This window comes from Ranitomeya variabilis, chromosome 7 (genome assembly GCF_051348905.1).
Source record: "Ranitomeya variabilis isolate aRanVar5 chromosome 7, aRanVar5.hap1, whole genome shotgun sequence".
Taxonomy (NCBI): domain Eukaryota; kingdom Metazoa; phylum Chordata; class Amphibia; order Anura; family Dendrobatidae; genus Ranitomeya; species Ranitomeya variabilis.
In genome coordinates this window covers 113,023,381-113,043,172 of record NC_135238.1, presented here as the reverse complement: position 1 = coordinate 113,043,172, position 19,792 = coordinate 113,023,381, and the positions used below count along the sequence as shown (strand labels likewise).

At 41.1% G+C, this 19,792-nt stretch overlaps 1 protein-coding gene across 1 annotated transcript in view; it reads left to right on the top strand.

The window, feature by feature from the left end:
- The window catches only part of COL3A1 (collagen type III alpha 1 chain), a 255,502-nt gene that overhangs the window by 149,996 nt on the left and 85,714 nt on the right, over positions 1 to 19,792 (top strand). The window contains exons 14-19 of the mRNA XM_077275669.1: positions 4,693 to 4,737; positions 4,900 to 4,953; positions 6,612 to 6,710; positions 11,603 to 11,647; positions 11,732 to 11,830; positions 12,570 to 12,623. Coding sequence (XP_077131784.1) covers positions 4,693 to 4,737; positions 4,900 to 4,953; positions 6,612 to 6,710; positions 11,603 to 11,647; positions 11,732 to 11,830; positions 12,570 to 12,623 — 396 coding nt within the window. The remainder of the gene's footprint in view (positions 1 to 4,692; positions 4,738 to 4,899; positions 4,954 to 6,611; positions 6,711 to 11,602; positions 11,648 to 11,731; positions 11,831 to 12,569; positions 12,624 to 19,792) is intronic.

The window sequence follows — 19,792 nt, the reverse complement described above, 5'->3', positions numbered from 1 at the left end:
TAAACTTCTTGAATGTGGTTTTGAGCCCTTATAGTGGTGCAGTTTTTAGGTGACAACAACCAGTATTGAATGGGTAAATGCTTAGAGAATAAACCAGCATGAACAAAAAACCTTTTAAACATTAACTTTTAATTAATATAATTAAGAGTGTCTATTCCAAAAAATTAGTTAAAAAAAACACCTTCTATGCAATATTTTTGTACAGTAAAGAAGATATTTATTGCAAGTAACCTCAAATGACCCTAATTGATGCCTTTTAATCTGTTGTTCTACCTGACTTTGGAGGTTGGCACCCTAAAATTCGATATGGCGCCCCCACTCAACATCGGCAGTCCCTCAGAGTCGCTTCATGCCCCTAATATAGTGTCATAATACTTAACCACATACACACAACATATATCTCACTGTCTATCATTCTGCTTGTCTGTGGCTGTGGGGGAAGCTGTAGACTGCAGTGAGTCTGTAAGTAGCAGTCTTTTCTACTTGAAGTAGATATGCAAACAAAAAGAGTCACAAAGAGAATCCAGAGGTCCACGTTGCTAAGGAGGGTGTTTGATAGTTCACTGGGTCCTAGTAGAATTCCCTCAAAATAGTCAACCCCATGTTTTAGATATGCCACATAAAATTAGATAAAGTGCATGTGTTTGCATATCAAAATCTGGTATGTCACATCTATTTGATAAAGGTGCATACGTGCCCTATCAATGCAATTGGTATGCTATACAGCATTAGGCAAGGTGCATGTGTGCTCCGTCATCAATCATAGACAGAAAAGAAAGTCATTTTGGAAAAGATCTCAGTGGATCACTTACCTGATTGTCGTCAGGGTCAACTGTCCCTAATCCCTATGCATTTCGTCCCCTCCCTTTGTCAAGGCTCATCAGGGGACCCAAGATAGGAGTATGCAATAGAAGGTGATGGGTGAGTATGGGGTGCGGGGGCCTCAATTTATAATGAGGTTACCATAATGGTTTCCGGATCCGAGGAAGGACTCAGGCGGCTGACGCGCATGCAGGTACCTGTCATTTCTGCCTCGTGGGAGCTTACATCACTACCAGCATCCAACGCCAACTGCACTAGAACACAAATGCGCACCAGCATTCATTTTTCACTGGACTAATACTCATTCTGGTTGGTGGAGTGCATATGCGTGTCATATCATATCTTTTCATTGTATATAGAGTTAATCGATTAGCAGCAGTAAAAAACAAAAGTGGGTCAGTAAATATAGTCCACCTATTACTCCAGTAATAAAGGTGCTCGAAACAACCATTGGTGCTGTTTGACCCATGTGGCAAATGTTATTTATAAACTAATTTGTGGGACATAACTCTCTGATTTAAGTTCATAAAATGCAAAATTGAAAAAAAATTAGCCAAGTTTCCATTTTTTTCTCCAATAAACACAAGTCACATTGAAGAAATTTTACCACTATCCTGAAGTACAATATTTGTTGAAAAAAAAACATTCTCAAAACCAGTGGGATGTGTTTTGAGCGTTCCAGAGTTATTACCTCATAAAGTGATAGTGGTCAGATTTGTAAAATTTGACTTGATCACGAAGGTGATGCATTTTCTAGTGGACTACAGTGGCCCTTCTAATTTTTCTCTGCACATCAAAATAGCGCACATTTTATAACACAAATAAAATTATTTGAAAACAAATATTATTATTGCAATTACATTGTTTGCCATTGTGACCAAACCAAATATTCATTGATGGGTCATCCTAGCATTCACCATCAACGATAAAAGCCTTTTCACAATGAGCTTATTACTATGCTAAGTATTTCAAAGATAATCTCTAATTCTTAGACAGCGCAAATTTAGACTAGACGGTATGGTATGGTATAAATATTATTGGACATGATTGTGTGATTATATTGTTAGAAATGACCAGGTCCAGCAGACCATCACCTGTTGTTGTGTCTTCTATAAACTGACCCATAAAATCATTCTGCAAAAAGTAGAGGAATTTTCTCCCCTATGTCATTGAAGCAGAATCATCAATACCTGGTTAAAATATCCAGTAATCACTACTTTACCAGCCTGTATAGCCCACTCCATCTGATTATGCAGAAGTCCCTCCAACTTCTCAGTGATGTTGAGGAATTATAGAATACATAAAAATTTCATTTTCAGTGTTTACCTCGCTATGTAGTTCCACCCACATGTATCTAACTTAAATCAAACTACAAGACACTGGCGCTGACCACTAGGGGAGGACAAAAAGGTGTACAGCTGCTGCTGGTGAATAACAGGTGCTGTGTCTGACCCTGTTAGTGCATTAAATCGAGAGGAAAATAAAATAAAATAATATTCACCGCGCTACTGTTGTACCAATTGGTCTAAAAGGACAAAAAAGTGGAGTGTACTTACTCTTGTAGTGGAGAAGGTTAGCAATTTCCCTTGGTGACATGAGAGGATGTAATGTCCAAAAATGGAAACTAGTAAAATGATGCAGCAATTAGTAATATATTCACAGTAGACTATAGTAATATACGTGTTTGTTTAGTATATGCTTGCTACTTGCTACTTACTACGATGACAGGCAAGGATTGATGGTGAACTTGTCTGTTGGGGAGAACTGCTGGTGTGGAAATATTCTGGATCTCGATGAGAGATTTAAAGAGGGCTGGCTACAAACGTAAAGGTTCGATGTGCTGGGAATATATTGGAACCACAGTGTATTGCAGGCAAAAAATACCTATGAATTAATGGTACTTACTGATTAATATATCTGGTGATAGTAAGCGGTTAATCTGGCGTTGGTTTGTGTGCTGGGTTGATGCTCTTAGTCCATCATTAAGTGATTGGCTGTTTTAAGCCAGGTATCTATGGAGCTGACTTGGTATAGCTTCTAAATGGTATGAGGATAATACCGTCAGGGGATCCTATACTGGCGTCCCGTAATGTCGTATGTCCCAGCTGGAAGCAACCGCTGGATCTTTTAATTACACCTATGACTGGTACTGCAGATTAGAAAACACATATTGAATCCACATTCATGCCCCCTATAACGCAGACCACACCATTTAAAATAATCCAATCAGCTGGATATCACAAACAAGCGTACTATAATGCTTGTCCATTAGAAACCCTAGGGAAAGTACTTTTGGATCTATTAGATTAGATTGTCTGAGACTTGATTCAGGTGATGCACTCTACTGGCAGGCTGATATATAAGGGAGGCAGCAGCAGGGATGGACCTAGCCCTGATGAAGAGGGGAGTCACCCTTTGAAACTCGTAGGAAAGTGTCCAACCCGCACACCCGTCCTTCCTTCAAAGTGACGTCACGTCAGCCCTGCCCCTCATCCTCGTCGCATCCTCAGCGTTTGCTTCCAGCACCACCGCTAATACTCAAGTAAGTGGTTTTCAGACATACAACATTACGGGACGCCAGTATAAGATCCCCTGACGGTATTATCCTCATACCATTTAGAAGCTATACCAAGTCGGCTCCATAGATACCTGGCTTAATACAGCCAATCACTTAATGATGGACTAAGAGCATCAACCCAGCACACAAGCCAACGCCAGATTAACCGCTTACTATCACCAGATATATCAATCAGTAAGTATCATTAATTCATAGGTATTTTTTGCCTGCAATACACTGTGGTTCCAATATATTCCCAGCACAACGAACCTTTACGTTTGTAGCCAGCCATCTTTAAATCTCTCATCGAGATCCAGAATATTTCCACACCAGCAGTTCTCCCCAACAGACAAGTTCACCATCAATCCTTGCCTGTCATCGCAGTAAGTAGCAAGTAAATATACTAAACAAACATGTATATTACTATAATCTACTGTGAATTTATTACTAATTGCTGCATCATTTTACTAGTTTCCATTTTTGGACATTACATCCTCTAACGTCACCAAGGGAAATTGCTAACCTTCTCTACAATCTTCTTCCCCTATTGTCACACTCACTTTCACATCGCTCCTGATATGCATCTATACTTCTCCCATATTTCTCCATATTTAGAAGCCAATCATATGAAAAGTCCAACCATGTCTCAGCAAAACCATCCACATCAATGTGTTCCTCCGCTACCAAAGCCTCAAGATCCACCAAATTATTTGCCCAACTTAATTAATATGAAACAAAGAAAAGAATATAAGAGGTGAAATAAAAATATAATGTATATGTCCTATGAGGACATGTGTAAGTTATGCACAAATAGAAAATTAGAAATAAGAATACTGAACTACAATAAGAAATCAAAAAGAAACAGTGAAAGTGTTGTTAGGTATTGATAAAGTATAGTCAATGTTACCATTTTCCCACAAGTCTCCTACTTCCTTAACAAAATGAACAAGAGTAACTTTATTTAATGGTCAAGTATATGCAGTTGTCACTGGGTGATCAATATATACAGTATGTACATCTATTGCTATGGCACAAAGTGCCTCTAACTACTGGAGCACAGTGCAGGCAAAAGATCCTGAGTAAAAACAGAACTGATGTCCTTGTGAGGCCCCCAGGCTTCAGCCTTGTCATCCTTATGAATAATACTGTCCTGTTATTTTATGAAGTGATCCTATGAATTTAAGAGACAGGAACAGCAAAAGATATGGTGTCACCCCTTCAGCTAATGCATTGTTTTTTTCCCATTATTTTCTCTTGTTGCTTACTCTGAAGATAAATCAACAAACCAGGTAATTTTTTTATTTTCATTTTAGGGTGCACGTGGTAATGATGGAGGTCCTGGAGCTTCTGGACAGTCAGTAAGAGCATTATGTGATTTTTTATATTAATTTCATAGATTTTATTTCATTTATCACATTTAATAAATATTGACTTGGTAAAATATTAAAATATTAAATTAATAAAATATTTTTGTTACATCTAATGTGCTGTCTTGTAATATTTTGTATGCTTTCCTGTAGGGTCCTCCAGGTCCCCCAGGTAATGCCGGATTCCCTGGTGGTCCAGGTCCTAAGGTATTTAGCTACATGTTAGTTATTGAAGTAACAAGTAACTTTATTCACATTTACCTTATTATTACTTCATATAATCAAAACTTTCATGTAAAAACAGCTGCTTATATATAGATATAACTTCTGTTTCCTCAAAATTATTCCAATATTTACAGCCATTTCTAATTTATCCTTTTAATAAGAGATTGAAAAATATTTTACTATTGAGTTTAAAATATAATGAAAGGCATATCCTACAAATAACATGTACCAGCTATCCTATAGATGGTATATGTATGACCAGTAGGTGTCCAACCATGTCATCCTGCTGTCTTGTTTAAAATGTGGAGTCTTTTGGAGTCATAGTGCATAGTTAAGAGAATAGTTATTATTATTATTATTATTATTATTATTATTATTATTATTTATTGTTATAGTGCCATTTATTCCATGGCTCTTTACATGTAAGGAGGGGTATACATAATAAAAACAAGTACAATAATCTTAAAAAATACAAGTCATAACTGGTACAGGAGGAGAGAGGACCCTGCCCGCGAAGGCTCACAATCTACAAGGGATGGGTGAGAATACAGTAGGCGAGGGTAGAGCTGGTCATAGTTGTCCCACATATGCGCGGATGTGGCTGGAGGCCACAGACTTCGTTATATTGATCTTCTCAGAGAGAAACTGTCAGTAGGATCATGCCTCCTAAGCCGTCTATATGGGCATGTAGGTCATAGGATGCTTAATAAAATTATACTTTGATATCTGTGATCCAATATTTTTTTCCACAGAATCCATGTTTTTCTGGAATAAGCCATCAGATCGCAGATGTCAAAGTATCATTTTATTCAGCTTCCTATGACCTACATTTCCATGTGTAATGGTCGCTCTCTGCTCTCCTGATCTCACTGCAGGGGCTGTGTGTGATTATACCTGACACATCTGCAGGTTCTTCTCAGTGCTGCAGCTTCTTCTATTACACAGTCAGACAGGGTTAGTAGCAGAGCTGTGAGAGCTGCAGCTGCTAGTGTGTTTGTATGAAGTCCAGCTCTACCGTTCTGTTAGTTACAGCTCATTTACATACCACAGATATCAAGGTATCATTTTATTCAGCTTCATATGACCTACATGTACATATAGACGGCTTTGAAGGCTTGATCCTATTGGGAAATTTCCTTTAAATGTAAGGACTCTATGGACCTATGAAACACTATTCAGGTCAAAAAATTTACAGCACAAAAAATATGGATAAAATCCTGATGTTAAACTCTTGAGCAAGAGACTTAATGCATACTGAGTGCTTCTCTGTCCATAGGCTGCAATGACAAAAAACGAGACTACACTTTTCTATACAGTTGAAAAAAAATGGTATACTGTCATGCCAGCAAAGGACTATCCTTGACCTTCTGCTTACATATAAGTCCCTGTAGTGTACTCGAGATCTACTGTATGTACCTGGAGGTTTCTGAGAGTATACACTGAACTTGTGGGAAAGCTTAATAGTAAGATAATATAAGATGTATTACTATTTCTCATTATTAAGTATATGAGTTTACCAGAAGAAAAAATAATGAATTATGTAATTTTTTACAAGACCTTGACAGTGATGGAGAAGATAGTATGGCCATTGTTATTGTGCATGCAAATTGTGGTTATTTAACTTCTGTTTGTCTCATCAGGGTGAAGTTGGATCTCCTGGTTCTCGTGGTTCTGATGGGTCTCCAGGGTCTAGAGGGGAACAAGGTCCCCAAGGTCCTTCTGGTTTGACTGGTCCTTCTGTAAGCATTGTTTTATTTAAACTGTGTGTACAAATAGAGTAGTATACTAATGGAGATGGTGACTGCCTCCATATTTGTCTGAGCACTCCTTCCATCACCCTATGGGTGTGTGCACCTATTCAGTATTTGCAGCAGAAAAATCTGCTGCACATACAGGAATTTTGTCAGGAAAAATGATACATAAAATGTGTGAACTTTTACCTCTAAAAATGCTGTAAAAACGCCAAAAGAATTGATATGCTGCAAATTTGAAACTGCTTCAAATCTACAAAGCAAAACAAGCAGTATGTGCATGAAATTACAGAAATCACATTCACCTTGCTGGTGCAGTTAAACGCCCAGTTTTTTCATGGCAAAATTGCACGGAAAAATAGAACATACTCTAAGGCTGTTTTTAATTAATGCTGGATCCTACCTGCTTTTTAAACTTGTAGGCTTTCAGCCTAGGAGTGTCATGTTTAATAAATATTAGATAATAGTTCCATTAAAAAAGTTACACCTTGTTGCGCCTAATGGGCCAAATTATACATCAAGTAACTTCATTTTTATAAGTATGCTTTATATAGCAGTAATGCAGTTCACATTTCTTATATTCAACGTTTGTGTAGCGCCCCCACCGCCGCAGGGCCGAGGGGTACCCGGTACCGGGCCTCTGAGTCTCTGCTCCTAGGGTTGTCACGGCGGCTAGGCCCCGGTCCGTGACCCTGCCGTGGGGCGCACAGTCAATGCTAGGTGTGGATGTTGGTGGTGCAGTTGTGGGGTGCAGGTCGCGGTAAATAACGAGGACACCAGGCTGCAGTCTCTTTACCTCTTTACTGGAGATCTCTGAGTCCTCAGTCCAGAATACGGTTCACCAGGCTGCGCAAGTCCGGCCGGTCCAATGGCACCTCCAGAGTTCACTTCACAGGTGGAAATCGGTGCCTTCCTTCTTAGCGCTATGTGTTGTAGTCCTTCCCTGCTATGCTTACGGAAAGTACCCCACAACCGTTGTGTCTGTTTCTTAAGTTCCCTCACAACTCGATTAAATGATGTTCTTCTAATCGTCCGTCCCTTCCTGATGTTACAGTTAGAACGGCACCCGTTTGTCGGGTAGGCCTGGAGTTCTTCCGGGACCCTAGAGACGCCCCTCTCCCGCAATTGCCTCCCAAGACTTCATAGGTGATATGTGTTAGACAGCCCGCCTTAAACTGACTGTCCTGCCGCTGTTTAGAGTATTGCTTGAAGCTGATTATTGTAATACTCCCTCGGCGTTCCGGCCACCGGTAGTGCGCCTCAGTAGGGTGTTGCTCCGGTCTTACAGCACGACCCCTACTGGTATTCTCCTATTGCTTGATCTCGTTTCTCACTCAGCGCAATCTATCTCGCTTCTAGTCCTTTCTTGGGTCCCGCCGCTTCCCGGAGCTGGCGCGGACCCGTTACGTTCTTTTCAATGCCAGGCCTCTGTCAGGATCCCACCCCTGACAGAGACCCTACTGTATCTTCCCCTACAACACCCTCTGCCACAAGGTGTTGCCTGGTTCCAACCCAGTCAGCTTTCTGATCTAACTTCCTGCCTGACCCCCCGTTTACCCACTATGGTGGGGAGTGGCCTAATGAATAGCACCCTTAGCTCCCCCCGGAGGCCCAGCTGTGAAATGTATTGGTGTCTGTGATACCTGATCAGATGAACTCCTTCAGTGCCATCGGACGCACCGTAGCTCCCCATAGTGGCGGAGCCACAGTACTGCAACGACCAGGACTCTGGGGCGCTGCATTTGCATAGATCGATAGACAGACAGACAGACAGACAGACAGATAGATAGATAGATAGATAGATAGATAATTAAAGAAAATTTGGCAGCACTGCAAAAAAAACAGGTGCAATAAAACCTGTAAAGGTGATGTTGTCCAAACGTCCAAAATATAAAATCAGAAAAAAACAGACAGCACTTCAAAAATCAAAGTGAGGCCAGTCTCACACATCCAGATAATTCCGGTACCGTTTTCTCCGGTACCGGAGTTATCCGTGTCCGTGTGCTCACGCGACACATCCGTGTGCAGCCGTGTGCCGCCCGTGTGCCGCCTGAGGACCACACGGACTGTGCAGGAGAGACAGCGCTACAGTAAGCGCTATCCCCCGCGTGTGGTGCTGAAACCGGCATTCATCCCTTCTGTCCTGTTCGGCTGAAAGCAGCGCTTGCAGGACAGAAGGGATGAAAGATCAATTTAAAAAAAATAAATAAATAAAGTTTGGGGTCACCTCCCGCGTCCCACCCTTCCCCACCCCCCGCGCGCCCTCCCGCTAGCAGAGAAATACTCACTCAGCTCTCGCAATGCCTCCTCTCAGCGCCGGCAGCTTGTCCTGTGTGAGCGGTCACGTGGTACCGCTCATTACAGTGATGAATATGCGTCTCCACCCCTATGCACACAAAAACCACAAAATAAATAGATAGAAATTTAATTATTAAAAGGCAAAAACTAAGTTCATTGGCTCTTGAGGAAGCAGCTCTTGTTTTCATGTCTGCAAGCCTCACTTACCTCTCCTCAGAAAGTTCATTGGCCCTTGAGGAAGCAGCTCTTGTTTTCATGTCTGCAAGCCTCGCTTCCCTCTCCTCAGAAAGTTCATTGGCTCTTGAGGAAGCAGCTGCTGTTCTCATGTGTGTCAGCCTTGTTTCTCGGTCTTCACATTTTTCATTGGCCCGTAATGTAGCTTTTCTTTTCGCATCAGCTGACATTTGTGCCATGGAATTCCTTTTCTTCTGAGGCATTATTGTGGTAAAAATAGTCTGTAACTGGCAGTTTCTATATCCTCTCACATGAGGTAATGTGACTGACATCAGCCTTTCCACCAATACACCCTAACTGACATGCTATTACCTCCCACAAGCTTTGTTATACTGAGAATGTCCTTTGTTGCCTATATTAGCTAATCAGAGCTCAGATTAATTAACTGTAGCAAAATAGAAGCTGAGCTGTGATTGGTTGCTATTGGCAGCTTGATAAATCCCCAGCCAACAGGAAGCCCTCCCTCCTGGCAGTATATATTAGCTCACACATACACATAATAGACAGGTCATGTGACTGACAGCTGCCGTATTTCCTATATGGTATATTGTAGTTTGTCTGCTTATTAATCAGATTTTTATTTTTGAAGGATAATACCCGACTTGCATGTGTTTTAGGGCGAGTTTCATGTGTCAAGTTGTGTGTGTTGAGTTGCGTGTGGAGACATGCATGTAGTGACTTGTGAGATGAGTTTTGTGTGGTGACATGCATGTAGCAACTTTCTACGTGTCGAGTTGCATGTGACAGGTTAGTGTAGCAAGTTGTGTGCAGCAAGTTTTGCGCATGGCGAGTTTTGGGCGTGGCGAGTCTTGAGTATGTGAAAGTTTTGTGTGAGGCAACTTCTGCATGTGTTGCAACTTTTGTGCATGTGGCAATTTTTCCGCGTGTGCAAGTTTTGCATGTGGCGAGTTTACCATGAGGTGAGTTTTGCTTGAGCCTAGTTTTGTATGTGGCGAATTTTGTGTTTCGACTTTTATGTGGCGAGGTTGGTGTATGTGTGGTGAAATGTGTGCTGAGGGTGGTATATGTGTTCAAGTACGTGGTAGTGTGTGGCGCATTTTATGTATGTGTGTTCATATCCCCGTGTGTGGTGAGTATCCCATGTCAGGGCCCCACCTTAGCAACTGTACGGTATATACTCTTTGGCGCCACCGCTCTCAGTCTTTAAGTCCCCCTTGTTCACATCTGGCAGCTGTCAATTTGACTCCAACACTTTTCCTTTCACTTTTTCCCCATTATATAGGTAGGGGCAAAATTGTTTGGTGAATTGGAACGCACGGGGTTAAAATTTCGCCTCACAACATAGCCTATGACGCCCTTGGTGTCCAGACGTGTGACTGTGCAAAATTTTGTGGTTGTAGCTGCGACGGTGCAGATGACAGTCCCGGACATACACATACACACACACATACATTCAGAGATATATATATATATATATATATATATATATATATATATATATATATATATATACAGTATATTAGATCAGTCAGCCATGACATTATATCAAATTAAGTTAAAAGGGGGGAAAAAAAACATTGATTTTCTCATGATATCATCACCTGTCAATGATTTTGTCAAGTTGAAAGCAGGAAAAAAATAGGCAAGGATAAGGATCTGGGCATCTCTGGCAAGGTCTAAATTGTGATGGCTTAACAACTGGGTCACAACAACTCCAAAAAAGTGTACCGTATTTCCTATGTATTGTGGTTAGAACCTACTAAAAATGAACAAAGGAAAGGTCACTTTGACCTTCAAAATTCTAATGTCCTGATCTACTGAAGTAATCAAGCTTCAGGAGGATGTGCTGGAAAATTATTACAATCCATAAAAACTCCACTATTCCACCCAGAATTTCAATAAAAAGTCGTGCTTGTTTTATGGTGCTGGTCTCAAAGGAGATGGTCAGCACGGTGGCGCAGTAGACCTTGCAGCGCTGGAGTCCTGGGTTCAAACCCCCACCAAGGACAACATCTGCAAAGAGTTTGTATGTTCTTTCCGTGTTTGCGTGGGTTTCCTCCGAGCACTCCGGTTTCCTCCCACATTCAAAAAAAAGAAATACTGATAGGGAATTTAGATTGTGAGCCCCATCGGGGACAGTGTTGATAATGTGTGCAAAAACTGTAAAGCGCTGCGGAATATGTTAGCGCTATATAAAACAAAATAAAGATTATTATTATGGTCACTATAGTTATGTTGAAACTTCAATTCAATAGAATGTATATGATATATTTTCAGTGTTCTTCTTGCAGAGATACAACTGCAAGTGGCAAAGGAGAAGTTTCATGGTATATATCTATTATATTTTATTCACATTTAATTGGACTTTGCAATAAATTTTATTTTAGGGTCCTCCTGGTAGAGATGGAAATCCAGGTGGCAAAGGAGAAACGGTAGGTATGACACAATAGAGAACTTAAATTTCTTTTATTTTAATACATATAGTGGAACCTATCAATTACTTTTATCCTCAAAAGGGTCCTGGTGGTGTGCCTGGTGCTCCTGGTCTTGCTGGTGCTCGTGGTCCTCCTGGTCCACCTGGATCTAACGGAACTCCTGGCTTACGTGGTGGACCAGTAAGTAACCAGAAACCATTGCATTGTCTGAAACATTATCATATATTTAATACTTGAGTACATTTGCTTGGAAATTCCTTGATTTTTGCAAGTTTTTCTGTAAAAAAATGTTTTATTAAATTGTTATTGTTATTTCTTGGCAATTTGATATTTTTTTACAAGGATATAACATTTGTCTAAGAACTGAATATTTTTATATAGGGTAGAATCTGTGATTTTCTCCATCAGAGGATACTGCAATAATTTCATCACACATGATTTTCTCAAAGTTTTTAGGACGGACTTATAAAAATTGCATGAATTTCATGTGTTTTTTACAAGCATTTTTGTTGCTTTCTGTTTTGTATTGGCGTTAGATAATATTGTCATACTTTTTTTATCTATCTAAAAGCCTGCTGTGTTAAAAAAATAATGCAAAGAACTATCTAACAAGCAAGAAATAACTTACAAAAAACTGCACTGTTTGTAGCAAGTTTCATATTCTCCTATTGACAGTAAGATAACATCCGGCTGCTGTGTTTATTGCATCCGAAAAAAATGCAGCAAAAGGCTAAGAGGAGAAAACAACTAAAAAGTGTCATATTTTTTGTAATACTCTGAGTGTGAAGGCAACTCAGTGGTGTTAACAACATATGATATGGTAACAATAAGAAGAAAAATTCTATTCACTAACATTTAATTAAAGTCGATTCCTTGGTATTTTTTAAATAATGCTCAGTGATTTGTTTCCTTTTTTTAGGGTGAATCTGGTAAAGATGGCTCAAAAGGAGAGCCCGGGTTAAAAGGAGAGCGTGTAAGTCAATAATTCTGGAATCATAAATCTAAACAATCTTGTTAACTTTCCCAAACAAGAATCATGAACAAAACCAAAGTAACTGTTTCATATACAAATGGGAACGTTTATTAAATAAAATATTAAGTAAAATATATTATTATACATTAGCAAAAGCATAAAAATATAATCAAGAAAAAGTGAATCAACCACACATGAAGATGGAGGGGTACAATGGATTCCCCGCAAGAAATTACATGTAATCAGAACTGACCAGAAGTAACGGCACAGAAATACTGATGAGGAGGTACACATGTATTCATGCAGTAAGAACACTGTACGCCTGACATTCCTGCACACAGAGAGAAGAGCAAATGTGAACACTCATAATACTGTATGTATGCTCACCATAGTGGTAAGGTAAAACAGACACGGGGAGCAAAGATTAAAGGTAGAGGCAGAATACCGAATGTGGTGCTGATGTTGAGGAACTCAGATGTATACCACATATAACTTGCACAAATGGGTTATGGGATTTGATTACTACGTATGAATTATATTTATGCAGAATGCATGTTAGCGGTGCTGGACATCCGAGTTCCCCATTATCTGCACTTCATCTGGTTATCATTATCTGGCTTCATCTTATGCCTGTCCTAAAGGTGTACCTTACACAGCATTAAACAACCGCCGACTGGTAATATGTTTACTGGTTCACTTAGCGGTTTACACAAGCAGACCTCGCATGAGATGTGAACTGAGCAATCTGTAATAGATTTTTCATTGCACATAGGCTGCCAGGATGATGCACTGCCGAGAACAATCTACTTTTGGCTTGGTCAAAACAAAGGATCATGGTATAAAGGACCATCCATGATGATGTTTACTTTGTGGTCCCTAAGCAACTTGTTATGGTACCCCTGAGTGTGTGTGTGATTTGGGGGTTTGCTGCTTACACCTCTCCGAGCCACAAGTGGTTTGATGGTACTGGGACCATTTAAGTATGAGACAAATAAGTGAGACCACGATACGTTTTAAAAAGATAAAAATGCAGTTACTGGCATATGTCGACCAGGGTTTCAAAACTAGATAACATGCATGATACTTCTTTTACATTTCTTTTACATTAGGCAGAGGCTCATACTTATACTGAGTATCATATGGCATATTGATCATATGGTTCCAATTCAAGAGTGACAGAATACTGCTCAAGCTTTCAGGCTCTGACCTTCACTTTCTTTATCCTCCACTGTAATGAGCACCCATGTTCCTCCCCGGTTGCAATGGCACTTTATAAACCTCCAAGACCGGTTTATATGTTGTTCCATAGCCCACTTCTTACTAGCTGTTAGTCCATGAGCCGGGCCAGATATCGGTACCACCCGGAGTGACTAATTTTCTTTGGTATTTTTAGGTAGATGCATGTCTGTAGTTTATTTTTTGATATGATAGCCCTTACATATACGTAGCTTATTAACCCCTTCAGCCCTAGGCCTATTTGTACCCAAGTGCCTAAGCCAATCTGACCTGTGCCACTTCATGGGCTAATAACTTTGGAACGCTTTCACCTATCCAAGCCATTCTGAGATTGTTTTCTCGTGACATATTGTACTTCACGTCAGTGCTAAATGGGAGTCAATATATTTTACCTTTCTATATAAAAAAATGCTAAATATTCGGAAATTTTGGAAAAATCGGCAATTTTTTAACTTTGAAATTCTCTGCTTTTTACAAAAATACTGATACCCCCCATAATAGTTATTAATTTACACTCCCCACATGTTTACTTCATATTGGCATCATTTTGAAAATGAAACCTTATTGTTTTACGACGTAATAGGGCTTATAGTTTTATGCGCAATTTTTCACATTTACAGCAAAACCCACTTTTCAAAGGACCAAGTCACTTCTGAAGTCACTTTAAGGGGCTTACATAACAGAAACCACCCATAAATTACCCCATTTTGCAAACTACACCCCTCAAGCTGTTCAAAACTCATTTTTAAAAACTGTTAACCCTTTAGGTGTTCCACAGGAATTTTAGCAGAATGAAGGCGAAATTTCAAAATTTCATTTTTTTTCCAGATATTACATTGTAATCCAATTTTACCTGCAACCTAGCAAGGGTTAACGGCAAACCCAAACTTGGTTACCCTAATTCTGCAGTTTATAGAAACACCCCACATGTACTCGTAAACTAAAGTATGGGCACACAGCACAGCTCAACACGGAAGGAGCGCTATGTGGTTTTTGGGTGGCGGATTCACTGGAAGAAATCTAGGGGGCCATGTCACATTTGAAGGCTGCCTGAGGTACCCCCACAGTGGAAACCCCAAAAAGTGACCCTATTTTGGAAACTACACCCCCAAGGAATCTTTTAGGGGGTATAGTGACCACTTTGACCCAACCAGTGTTTCACAGTAGTTGGAAACACTTGGTTGAGAAAATGGAAAAAGTGCATTTTTTACATGAAGGTGTCATTTTAGGCTCATTTTTTTATTTTTAAGAGGTGTACCAGCAAAAAATGCACCCCACTATTTGTTCACCAATCTCTCCCGAACACAACAACACCCGATATGTTGTCGTACACTGCAGTATTGGGGAACGGCAGGCCTCGGAAGGGAAGGAGCGCCAAATGACTTTTGGAGTGCAAATTTTACTGGAAGAAATCTAGGGGGCTATGTCACATTTGAAGACACCCTGAGGTGCCCCAACACACGCACACACACTGACACATACACGTTCTGTGTACACCAAAGCACGTACTGCTATCCTTTGCAGTTAAGTCTTTGACCGGCAATACAGAACTGATTCGAACTCTGAATCGTCTTGGCCACTGTGTGTCATATTCAATGGCTGAGGAGATCGATACAGCCCTTTGTATCCAGAAGTTGGAATGTTCAAAGGATGACATCCCAATGCCAGCAAGTATCTACCCAGGTGTGTTCACAACCCTGGCCTGGGATAACATTGACAGACTTGAGGAGACACTAAGTGGAGCAGGTACATCTCATAGAGTCAATGGCATTGCTGTTCAGTCCAATGTTGCATGCTCTGTGACAAAGAAAGTCCTGCCAGATGTAACCAAGTCGAAGAAAAGAAGCATAACTCTGACAGAATTAATGCTACCGATATACAATGTTGGGCAGCGGGGAGAGCCACCCAGGATTGAGACTTCGAATGTTAACACTACCAAGGAGGTCCAGGATTCAAAAACCAAAAACCATATCTGGCTTCTGGCTAGAATGTCAGACCATGAGGATCAGACCACCAGCAGTTGGACTGGGTTCAACATAAAAATCCGCAGCGACATTGTAGTGGCCCAGGACACTGTAAGCTACCTGCCCACTATCAATGCTCCTGCAACAGCCATGTCCACTGTGAATGAAGTCTTGGAGCAAACACATGCCATCATGCAGACCCTGAAGCTTAACAGAATTGTGTGTGTGTTTGATCAAGCACTCTATGCCAAAGCTGCCGAGGTTATCTGGAAACAGGAGAAGTTCAAGAACATTATAATTAGAATGGGTGTCTTCCACACAATCTGTAATCTCCTCTCTATCATAGGGAACAGATTTCAGGATGCAGGCCTTAGAGATCTGTGTGTTGAATCCGGTGTAATCGCTGAAGGATCAGTGTCTGGAGTGATGGACGGCCGGAGGTACAACAGAGCAGTGAGACTACACAAGCTGGTCTATGAAGCACTTATGAGGCTTGCATGGAAAAACTTCCTTCCATGGCTAGAAGAAAACCATGCAAGGGACCTTCACCATCTGGATGAAACACTGAAGAACATCACAAACTTTCGCATCAGTGTGTCGCAGGGATCCTTCGAAAAGCTCTTGGATAATGAATCTTGCACACTTACCCTGAAGCTCTTTCAAGTTTATCTTGAGACCCTCAGAAATGAACAACTCTCAGCATTCTGGATGTCATACTTGGACATGGTCGAGACCATGCTGGCCCTGGTTCGAGCTTCAAGAGAAGGCAACTGGATGCTTCACCTAGGAGCAATCCGACAGATGATACCATGGTGTTTTGCCTATGACAAGGTCAACTATGCCCGATACCTAACCTATTACTATGCCACAATGTCTCGGCTGCCCATAGAACACCCAGAGGTCCATGAATACTTCATGCAAGGTGGCTTTTCGGTCCAGATCGGTAGCAAGAATCCTTTTGGACGAATTCCTGTGGACCAGACCATTGAAGAGACAATCAACAAAGACACCCAGACACCAGGGGGCACAAAAGGCTTCAGCCTCAAAGTTGGAGCTGTTTCCAGGTTCTACCTGACATCAGAGTACCGCAGTATGTACTTGAGGCAGCTGAGGGCCCTGGTAGGCCAACAATATACTGACTTCAGCCATTCAGACCTACAGGTGTCTAGGATTAGAAGAGATGAAGCCGATGTCCAATCTTTCGTTCAACTGCTGGAGACAGGTTGGGTGAACCCCTTCAACAAAGAGCATAATGGTGAACTTATCAGTTTGTCAACAGCGACTGTAGCACCACCAGATGTAGCCAAAGACCTTCAAGGGGCATACAGTATAGGAGAGGATGCATATCAAACATTCAAGGATGAGCGTTTGGGTACCGATAAGCCAACTACATTGTTTCATGACAAGATGACGAAGAACAAACTTAAAACGTTCTCTAACATCCAAATGAAGACACGCAGACAAGGTCTTGGCAAGGAGGTAATTTTGAAGGCTGACAGAAACCTATTTGGCCAGATGATACTTGTAGCTGAGAACAGAAAGCTACAAATGAGTGATGTCTTGACTCATCCCCTGGGTCCATTGCCATGGGCACTTGCCAATGGTGATGGGTCTATCCGCAAGACCAACAAGGCTGCCCTCGCAAGGGAGTTGGAGAGGAATGCTCGTCCTGCAGAAGTGATCCCCGAGCCCTCTGCAACCATCATTGATGGGATGAGCCTGGTTCAGAAACTGAAGGGAAACAATGCAACATTTGGCCAGCTAGCAGGCACAGCAATGAGTCGCGCTATCCATGAGGGTGCTAAGAGCAAGCGCATTGATATATGTCTACAAGGAGACATCCATCAAAGATACAGAAAGAGTCAACAGATATGAAGGCACAGGGATCCATTTCAAGAACATTCAACATGGGCACAACATCCAGCAGTGGAAAAAGCTTCTAAGTAGTTCCTCCAACAAGGCAAGTCTCATAAAGTTTCTGGTAGAAGAATGGAAGGCGAAACACCACAGGGAGAAGCTTGAGGAGAAGGAGCTGTATGTCACATGTGAGCAGCTCTGCTTTAAGATCACCAAAGAACAGTGGGAAGAGGCTGCTGACCTTAAGTCAAATCAAGAAGAAGCAGACACACGCCTCCTTCTCCATGCTCTTCATGCAGCAGAATCTGGTTACAAGTCGGTCATCATCACTTCGGAGGATACTGATGTCATGGTCCTGTGTCTGGGCATGTGCCACAAAATCCCATCCCACCTGTTCCAGAAATGCGGTACACAGAACCGGACAAGATTCCTGGATATCACCACTCTGAGCCGAACATTGGGAGGCAGCGTATGTGATTCATTGATTGGTATGCATGCATTTACAGGCTGTGACACCGTCAGTGCATTCGCTGGCCGTGGGAAGATGACGACACTCAAGCAGTTGAAGATGAACAAGACATACCAGGATGCCTTTCAGGAAGTTGGTCGTTCATGGGAAGTGTCTACCGAACTTTTTGAGAAGTTACAGGAAATCACCTGCCACATGTACCTGCCAACTACCCAAACAACTGAGGTAAACAGGCTCCGTTATCAGCTGTTCTGTGCCAGACGTGGAGTGGTAGAGTCAAGTCAACTCCCTCCTTGCCAGGACTGCCTTTTCATGCATGCACTGCGTGCAAACTACCAGGCTGCGATCTGGAGGAGAAGTCTGCAGAGCCAGCCATGGGTTGCAAACCCAACAGACTGCGGTTGGATGATAGATAACGACGGAAAGCTTGTTGTCAAGTGGATGCAAGGGGCACCAGCACCAGAAGCTATTATACAGCTACTGTCCTGCAAGTGTGTGCGGTCATGTGAACTTCCTCAGTGTACTTGCCTCAGCAATGGCCTGAAGTGCACAGACATGTGCAGATTACAGACATGCCAGAACAAGGGTACTGAAGACGAGCCAGTAGAACAACAGTCAGATTCAGAGTCCGATGTTGAAGATATTATGGAGTAACATATATATATATATATATATATATATATATATATATATATATATATATATATATATATATGCACATGACATGTTCAGTGTGTATTTACATAACTTGGATTAAATTTTGTTACAAATACTACATCTAGTCACTCCGGGTGGTACCGATATCGTCATATTTGGTTCTTGGCTCATGCTAAAATTCCTGTGGAACACCTAAAGGGTTAACAGTTTTTAAAAATGAGTTTTGAACAGCTTGAGGGGTGTAGTTTGCAAAATGGGGTAATTTATGGGTGGTTTCTGTTATGTAAGCCCCTTAAAGTGACTTCAGAAGTGACTTGGTCCTTTGAAAAGTGGGTTTTGCTGTAAATGTGAAAAATTGCGCATAAAACTATAAGCCCTATTACGTCGTAAAACAATAAGGTTTCATTTTCAAAATGATGCCAATATGAAGTAAACATGTGGGGAGTGTAAATTAATAACTATTATGGGGGGTATCAGTATTTTTGTAAAAAGCAGAGAATTTCAAAGTTAAAAAATTGCCGATTTTTCCAAAATTTCCGAATATTTAGCATTTTTTTATATAGAAAGGTAAAATATATTGACTCCCATTTAGCACTGACGTGAAGTACAATATGTCACGAGAAAACAATCTCAGAATGGCTTGGATAGGTGAAAGCGTTCCAAAGTTATTAGCCCATGAAGTGGCACAGGTCAGATTGGCTTAGGCACTTGGGTACAAATAGGCCTAGGGCTGAAGGGGTTAATAAGCTACGTATATGTAAGGGCTATCATATCAAAAAATAAACTACAGACATGCATCTACCTAAAAATACCAAAGAGAATTAGTCACTCCGCTTGGTACCGATATCGTCAAATTTGGTTCTTGGCTCATGGACTATGTGCACAATACAGAGCACAGATCACTATACCTTTCTGTAGAGCACAGGAACTCCAGGCAGCTGAACGGCTTCTCACATAATAACAAGTGCCACAACATAAGTCTTCAG